Here is a 9,259-nt window from a genome sequence, read left to right on the forward strand (position 1 = left end):
CCAGTTCCTGTTGGATGGCTTCCAGGGGGTTCATGCGGAGATCCATATACAAGGGTCGGAGCCCCGCTTCCTCCTTCACCTCCTCTACCGCTCTATTTTCCTCCACCATTTCTATTTCTTCCCCTACTTGCTTCTCTATCTCCATCTTCTGCTCCATCACCTCCACTCCTTCTTTCTCCACTATCTCCTCTTGCTTCATGCCTTCCTTCTCCACCACCTCATCCACTGCTACCGAGAAAATGGTGCACGTTTCAGTCTCCACTTCACTGGCCTTCACCTCTTCCAACACCTCATACCCCGACATCGCTGCACCACAGGTCCCTGAGGGCTTCTCCCCACCTGGGCCGCGCGGCTCTCCACGCTGACAGCCATTTTTCAAGCTGTTGTCGGACCCGGCTTCCAGGCCTTCAGTAAGAGGCGGAGCCTCCGCCCGCCCGGCTTCGTTCGCTAGGAAACCTCGATCTCCACGGCCTCCGATCTGGGGAGTTTGGCCACAGCCCGCGGGTGCGTGGAAGGCTGCCCGCTCCTCTGGAAGCTGAGGCGGTGGGAGCGCGACGGTCTGCAAGCTCCCCTCACTCGCCTCCGCCATCACCGGTGACGCCTCAGTTTCCTCACGGAGTTTCAGGCACCGGTGTGGGCCGGCGTCTCCTGGGGTATGGTCAAGAGTCGTAAGACTGCGGCTTTCGGGAAAAGGAGGCGTCTCAGGCCCATCCTGGCCCCTCATGTTGGCCGCAGCCTGACCAACGGCAGATTAACGGCTGTTTTCCTCACAGAAAATGCCCCCTCACAAGCCGGCGGCTCGCTCCACCCACCCTGGAGTCCCGCGAGAGTCTCCGCCAGGTTGACGTCAGGGCCGTGGATCTCGACCCAACTCGAGAACTGGCTGCTTGCTCCGCCCTCGCTTGCGGTCCCAGCTTAGTTAGCTTTAGTTTTCTTTGTTTGGGTTTAGTGCGGTGAAGGGATAATGTGTCTTATGTACATAAATGTATTTCGGACTCAGAAACTTAAAGCAGTGAGGGGACTTCCAGCGATGCATCTGGAAACTGCCTCCAGCATCTAAGCTCGGGTAATTGTAGCTATGACAACGCTACACTACCTGGGTCTGCATGTTATTTTTTAGACAGGAAGGTAAATCTCTTCCCTGTTACCCCATAGTGGCAGGAAAGAAAAATCTTTATTTTTAAACTGAGATGAATAGCAATTTGTTTCTCTTTTCTTCAGTAGAAATGGCATGAAAGTATCAACTCCAACCTCTAACATTAGTGGGAGAAAAATTACTCAGCGTTTTACCACCAAAGTGATGCATAGTATTCCTTGCTGGTTCTAAATTTATAATATGCATCAGAGAAGAGTCTGTGCTACATAACGTCAGCAGAAATTAAGCCAGGGTCAATTCGCTGACTCTTGCTCTATGGCCCCTCCCTGCAGGAAATTAGAAACGCTATTTTAAGCCCCATAAACTATTAATCTATTAACTGATTTAGTTCTGCAGAGAGGTTGGAAAGTTTGGCCCTAATGAAGTATGTATTCATGGCAGTCAGTTCATAAAGTTCATGTTAGAGGGATGTCAGGGTGTCTGGTTTTTAATTTGTTGACTTGAGAGGAAAGGTTGTGTTAGAGAGTTACAAGTCCTCAGAAAAATACCAGTGGGGGACTACTCAGCACTATTTTTATAAAGAAAAGCTAATTAAAATGGATAATCCAAATGGTCCAGAAGTAGAAAAGAAACTTGTAGAATGCCATTGTGCAGTTAGTTGACTCAAGGTGTAAAAAGCAGGCTAACATTTTTTCCTGTTTGCTTTGCATTTTATAGTAGGCTTAACAATGACCCCCAAAGATGTTCACTTCCTAATCTTCAGAACCTATGAATATGTTGTGTGGCAAAAAGGACTTTGAAGATATGATTAGGTCCAGGATCTGCAAATGGGAGGATTACACTGAATTATCCAGGTGGACGCCATGGAATTACAATGGTCCTTATAAGAAGCAGGTAGGAGTATCAGTCTGAGACTATGTGACAATCAAATCAGAAGTGAAAAGAAAAGAGATAGAGATATGAAGATACTATGCTTCTGGCTTTGAAGATGGAGGAAGGAACCAGGATCCAAGGAATAAAGGCAGCTTCTAGAAGCTGGAAAGGTAAGGAAATAGATTCTCCTGTAGAACCTCCAAAGGAATGCAGCACTGCCAACATCTTGATGATGTCTCACCTCTAGAACTATACAAAAATTAATCTGTGTGGTTTTAAACTATTAAGTTTGTGGTCATTTGCTACTAAAGCAATATGAAACAAATACTCCTTGGACTGGAGTTCGGTTGCATGTCTGTGTGTGTGTCCTGTTTTTCCTAGTAGCAGCTCCTTCAACCTTGCCCATCACTTCCTCCGAGGCCCTGCCTCCTGCAACAGCAGTAATGTATCATATCCTGAGACTCGTTTTTGTTATCGAGACCAGAATTAGGCAACATTCAGAAAGAAAATTAAAGCTAAAACCTACCACAAAAGATATTTGAGAAGACTGAGAACTCCGAGAACAGTCATAGTTTTGTTTACTACTCTTTACCTAGTGCCTAGCACACTGCCTTGCACAGTGTTATACTACTGGAATGTTGAATAAGGGAACAAATGGACAGAATAGTTTCTCCTGCCTGCAGCGTGGTGCTTGGTACTTGGCTGAAATTACTCTTGCATAGATAAGAATGAATAATGGAATTTTCCACAGGGCCCATTTCTTTCTAATTGCCATGAAATCATCCTCTATCTTGGAACTGGAATAATCTAATTAGGCCTAAAGTGGAAATTTTTTTTTTAATGTTCATTTATTTATTTTTGTGAGAGAGCGAGCGCAGGAGCAGGGGAAAGAGAGAGACAAGGAGAGAGAGAATCCTAAGCAGGTTCCGTGCTGTCCACGCAAACCCCCACATGGGGCTCCATCTCACAACTGTGACAACATAATCTGAGCAGAAATCAAGAGTCAAATGCTTAACCAACTGAGCCACCCAGGCACCCTCTATAGTGGAAACTTTCATTATTCTAATATGTCCTCTATTTTTAAGCAGAAGACTATTGCCAGGCTTTCACCAGTACTAGATGTGTTCTATTTGTCAAAGACACTATTATGATTTCTGCAAGTGTATTTAATCAGTGCTCTGATAATGTTAGGAAAGACTCCAATCAGAGAGGGTACCTGTAACTGTAATAAGGATTCTAGTGAATGTAATTTCTCCAGATAGTGTTGAGACACTGTGGAGGAACCTTTCCTTCTCTTACTGTCAGTAGATTTGAAAAATCCATGGTATGGGATATTTGGTTGAATATATACAGAAAATGAGGAAAACCTTAAATTTCTTCTAATTTTAGTTGTCTGAAAGTCACAGTAGGGAAATGATTGTGGTGATCATTATAGAAGATGGAGAGTCCAGGTTATGATCACTTTTGAATAAGAGAAGGTCTAGCAAGAAACAAGGATTAAGAGGGAAAACAAATTTATGTATTCTATGCCCCTTTTTTTTTTAAGAAAGAATCTTTGCATGGAAGAAGCACTCTTTAGTATTTCAATCTGCACCAAGCCTCATGTGCTCAAGGAGTTATTTTGCCATATAGGAAAAAAAAAGAATATAAGATTGCTACTTGATACAGAAAATTGTACTTAATATATTAATAATATTACTTGTGGCTATTATTTGTGGAAGGTTTCCCTTATCTTTTTGAACCTAAAGTCTTAAAAAGACTATGTGTGTCTTTTACGTGACATAGTTATCTTGCTACCTGAAACATTCTCTTTTCAGGCAGATAATGCTCATTCTCTAAGACTCCATCACAAACCTATCTTGCTTTAGAATGTGCTAGGCATTTTACATGCATTAAATTGCCAAATTTTATAAAAGAGGAAACATTAACTCTGAAAGGTTACTAACTTAACCAAGGTCATCCATAAAAACTGCTACATTCCCCCTCCCTTCTCCTAAGGGCAACTTTCCTGTGCATGGACTCATTAATCTTCTGGCTCTGAATTCCACAAATGTTTTATGAGCTGTGCCATGAAATTTAGCGCTTAATCATACTCGTCCTCTGAGTGACTCTGGTGGTTTTATGCATGTCAGCCTCTGCATTGCAGCCTCACTCCTTGGAAAAAGAGTACAGTGCTTCATTCTTGCATTTACTCAGCATAATGTGGAGCTGAGATTCTGGTGGATCCTTAATGATATTTGTTGATTTGAATAAAATGAAACTTTGAATCATCTTACAAAAAACTAACAGTGTGTCTATACTGGCATTACATTTTATTTGATGGGGAAATATATTTTGGCTATGTTTCATATATTACCTTTTTACATTTTTTAATATAAGACATATTTCTACATGACAGAGTATTTCTGTGGCAATTTGCAATAAACCTCACTGCCCAAAAGATAGTCTAATCTTTTCTAATTGGTTTTGTGAGAAAGCATTCACAAAAACCATGAAGTTATTCTCATCCATAGATTCTTCAGGAATGATTTCTCAGGTGGTAAGGTATTTAACAAAAGTTCAGACATTTTATTTTTGCAGAAAGATGTATTTTGTGGTTGCAATTAATGATAGCTTTAATGTACTTATTGCTTCTGATATATATATACTCGCCACTATTGTAAACAGCTTCCCATGTATTGTATCATTTAGTGCTAATAAAGAATTCTGTGAGGTAGTGCTATTATGATCTTTATTTTACTCACTAGGGATCTGAGGCAAAGAGAGACAGTTACATATTACTCAAAACAACATAAAAAAATGGTAAACTCGGGGTGCCAGGATGGCTCAGTCAGTTAAGTGTCTGACTCTTGAGTTTTTGCTCAGGTCTTGATCTCACGGTTCATGAGGTCAAGCGTCATGTGGAGCTCTGTGTTAACAACACAGAGCCTGCTTGGGATTCTTTCTCTCCCTCTCTCTCTGTCCTTCCACCACCCATGCTCTTGTTCTCTCTCTCTCAAAATAAATAAATAAAACCTTTTTTTTTTTTTCTTAAATGGTAGACCCATGATTTGAATCTAGGTAGTTTAACTCAAGAGCTTGTTTGTGCTCTCTATATAAAATGTGAAGTCACTTCCTAAACTAAAAGCATAGAACTATCCTCACTTAATGTTGAATTAATACATGATTATCTACCTCCTACCCATTCCCCTATCTGCTAGCATATTAATATTTGTTAGGAAAATGTTCCAGGACTTACTTTCTGTTCAGAGGAAAAATGGTTATTATAATACCGAAATCCAGTATTTTGTAAAGCCTGTCAGCCCCCTTATCACCTTTTTAATGACAAGTATTTTCTGAAATAGTCTTTACTTTCTTGAAATGAAATTCATGGATAATATAACTCACCTAAACACATTAATAGAAAAACATAAAATATAATGACATTACTTACATAAAAGAGAAGTAAAAGTAATTTATAATAGCATCTGTTTCAATATGGAAGGGCATTAACATTACACATTATTACAAAATGATGAAGTAGGGATGCTTGGGCAGCTCAGTTGGTTAGCATCTGACTCTTGGTTCTGGGCCAAGTCATGATCTCGCCGTTCCTGGGTTCCAGTCCTAGGTCAAGCTCTGAGCTGATAGCATGGAGCCTGCTTGGGATTCTTTCTCTCCCTCTCTCTCTGCCCCTCCCTTGATCACTCTCTCTGTCTCTCAAAATAAATAAGTAAGTAAATAAATAAATAAGAAATGACAAAGTACTTAGAAAGTTACACCTGTTGGTTATAATCACCATGGGTGGAGGCTGATACAGGTAGGTTTTACTTGTGGCTCAGATACCCTGAGTAGCATTGCTCTTGGTGATAAAATTTTCTAAAATGGTGACCAAATCTTAGTTAAGTTCTGGAAGAGAAAAGGGAAAGTTCACCTCGATTCCCATGGCTTCACATTTCCTCCATTGTAAGAAATACATTTTCACATTTCTGTAATCAGAATGTGTCATAAGCACTGTCAGCCAGGTGTCAGTCATGACATGACATGGTTGTTATTGTCATTGCCTGAGCATGTGAGAACTTGGTTGTTGTTACTGATTTCATTCTGGACAACTTTCAAGACCATCTGAAAAAGGGTTACAACCACTGATTGTTGTTTGAAAACTTTCCATCAATATCCTTGGGAGGCTCAAAAAAGTGCCAGCATCAAAACTTAAATAATTGGTGTCTGTAGCTTTAAAGAAAATCCTAGATACAAGAGTTGAGCACTCTTGTAAGAAATAGCATTATCAGCATAGTTGAGAGCAAGAAAGAATAATATTGTTTGGAAAAACATGGATACTGACAACTCTGAATCAAAAACTGTTGCAGAAAACTTTGTGAATATGAAGACATTTTAGAAATACCTTTAGAATTTATTTTGTTTTTGTTTTTTCTTTTATATATATCCAAGTGTGATATTTGATTTATGTCTAGGTAAATCTAAAAGAGCTTTTTAGATGTGCCTGGCTGGCTCAGTTGGTAGAGCATCCGACTCTTAATCTCAGGGTCTATGACTTCAAGCCCCACGTTGGGTGTGGAGATCACTTAAATAAATAAAACTTTAAAAATGAAAGATCTTTTTAAAGATAAAGTAAAATTTATGTATAAGTGCACTTTGTCATAGTTTCAGTGACAATATTTTTCTTTTTTTTTCTGTCTTTATGATATTTAAGTAATACTGTGTCTTATAACTGATATGTCTTAAATTAGATGAAATGCCATAGTTTCCTTCCTGGAAAATTCATTGCACAGTAAAATAGTGCAAACATATTTTGCTTTTACATATAAAATGATGTTAATTGAAGGCTTATATAAATAAATATAGGTAGTTTTCCCTCTCTGAAGTGGGACAATTTTTGTTGTTGTTGAGCACTTACTGTAGGTATAAAGTATTCCTATCACTACCAAATGAAAGTTAATAACATTGTTTTTAATAACCAAAATATACCTCCACAGATTTCTAAGATATGCCAAAGGAAGGTACATCTACTGAGAATCTGTTACTTAGTGGTATGGAATTACCATGGATTTTTCACTAGAGGGAGCAACTGGTCTTTAAGAAAATGACATGTCTTTGGAATTGTCTTTCACGATAAATGAAATGCTCTTGTAATTTAAATTGAATCAAATGTTTTACTCCTATTAAGCTGTAATTGTGGCAAAGAAGTTTTCTCATATGGGGCTTAAATTTGTTTTGATGGCTTCCAATAATCAAATCAGGCTAAAATATCTCATATGACCCTACCTACTCCTAATAAGGTCTCTACCTGTGTAGACTAGAGTCATGGACTTGGTTTCAAGTTCCAGCGCTGCCACTCACTAGCTGTTTAACCCAGACAAGTTGCTTCCACTCTCTGAGCCAGTTTCCTCATATGTTAAGTAAAGACTATAATATATACTTTACCAGCTTGTTATGAAGATGAAATAAGACGTATTTAGCACTGTAAGCTGCCAATGAATAAAAGATAAAAGTATTATTTGTATTGTTTTATGCTAAAACTTACACATACTAAATTAAACTATTGTGCAAGTTACAGTCAGGCACTAAATTCCTTTGTAAAGCCGTTGTCCTTAGGATTCAGACAAGAGAGGCACCTGGGTGGCTCAGTTGGTTAAGCATCTGACTTCGGCTCAGGTCATGATCTCATAGTTCAGGGGTTCGAGCCCTGTGCTGACAGCTCGGAGTCTGCTTCAGATTCTGTGTCTCCCTCTCTCTCTGCCCCTTCCCTGCTTGTACTCTGTCACTAAAATAAATATAAACATTAAAAAAAAATTTTAAAGGATTCAGACAACAAAGACATCCATGTGTATTAAAGTGGTCAAAGAAAGCTTCATCTAGGAAATGAACCTTGTTTTCTACCCTACTATATGTAAGAATTGACAACATGAAAAAGAAGTGGGGATGAGGACATAGTAATCATACTTGTTTACTGTTCCAGCTATTTCAACATGCATTCTAGACCTGCACTATCCATTACAGCCACATGTGGCTATTTCAATTTAAATTAATTAAAATTAAAAATTCAGTTCATCACTCTGATGAACTAACCACATTGTAAGAGCTCAGTAGCAACATCTGGCTAGTAGCTACCCTGTTGGAAAGCATGCATGGCAGAAAGTCCTATTAGACAACACTAATATTTTAGAAGTATAGTATCTTCAGGTGTGGAAAAAAGGAGGCTTGCTAGAACTAAAATACCATACCACAGAGATAGCAGGCCTATACTTTATAAAGGTTTTAAGGGTAAAAGAAAATCACTTATTAAAATTCATGCTTTTAGTTGGTATTTTTTGGAGCAAAATGTGTATTTATTAATGGGAGTTAGTATTTTCACCAGAAGTAGTTATCTGCTGGCTCATGTAGTATCAAAAAGACAATCTAAATATTATGTTCCTTCACTATAAAACTTAGAGATTAAAATTATTTACAAAAGTGACTCAGTACTTCAGAGAGAAGAATGAAAGAAGCATTAGTTCAGTAACTTGTATAATTAGGTTAATCATTAAAAAAATATTTAGCATTTACTTTTGAAAGACAGAGACAGATTATGAGCAGGGGAGGGGAGAGAAAGAGACACAGAATCCAAAGCAAGTTCCCGGCTCTGAGCTATCAGCACAGAGCCTGATGTGGGGCTCAAACCCATGAATCGTGAGATCATGATCTGAACCAAAGTCTGATGTGACATTAACCATGTAACCAACTGAGGCACCCAGGTGCCCCTACATTTGTCATTTAAATGACCAATGAAATGTATTCTTGGTGAGACAATCCCCTGCCATACTTTAGTGAAAAAATTTAAAAATGAAAAGAAAATGTGAAACAATTAATGAATATAATTACACAGAATTTTACATCACTGTAAGTCATAGTAATTGTTTAGTACAATGCCAAAAGTGGACAATAAAGCCATTTAATGTCCATTTAATTTTATATTTGAAAGAGTCTCAAAATCCTAAGGTTAAGAAATCTCATCCATGGGTAAATATTTTTATGCATTTTCTTTTTTTTTTGAAATTTTATTTTTTTTTATTTTTTTTACTTTTAAAGTTTCATATTTTTTAACATATGCAATTGTTTTCCATCATTTACAATATAGTAGTTACAATGACGCTCCAAACAGAAAAGCAAAGTAAAAAAGCAAAACACCAACTTCTGTTTCATGTAATTAGACTTATACAGAAATTAGAAGGTTAAGTAACAACTAGTTAATCACCTAATTTCACAGCTATCTGAAGTGGCAATCGTCATATAGCAGCTTATCTATGATAC

The 9,259-nt window shown here is 38.2% G+C and overlaps 1 protein-coding gene across 1 annotated transcript; it reads right to left on the bottom strand.

The window, feature by feature from the left end:
* Nucleotide 1: 1 nt before the first annotated feature.
* On the bottom strand, nt 2-818 carry LOC115295314 (testis-specific Y-encoded-like protein 1; the record flags this gene model as incomplete). Its single annotated transcript, XM_029943213.1, has 1 exon — nt 2-818. A coding segment is annotated over exon 1 (723 nt), but the record flags the coding sequence as incomplete, so codon positions are not given.
* Nucleotides 819-9,259: the final 8,441 nt, after the last annotated feature.

The sequence above is a fragment of the Suricata suricatta genome, chromosome 7 (genome assembly GCF_006229205.1).
Source record: "Suricata suricatta isolate VVHF042 chromosome 7, meerkat_22Aug2017_6uvM2_HiC, whole genome shotgun sequence".
Lineage (NCBI taxonomy): Eukaryota > Metazoa > Chordata > Mammalia > Carnivora > Herpestidae > Suricata > Suricata suricatta.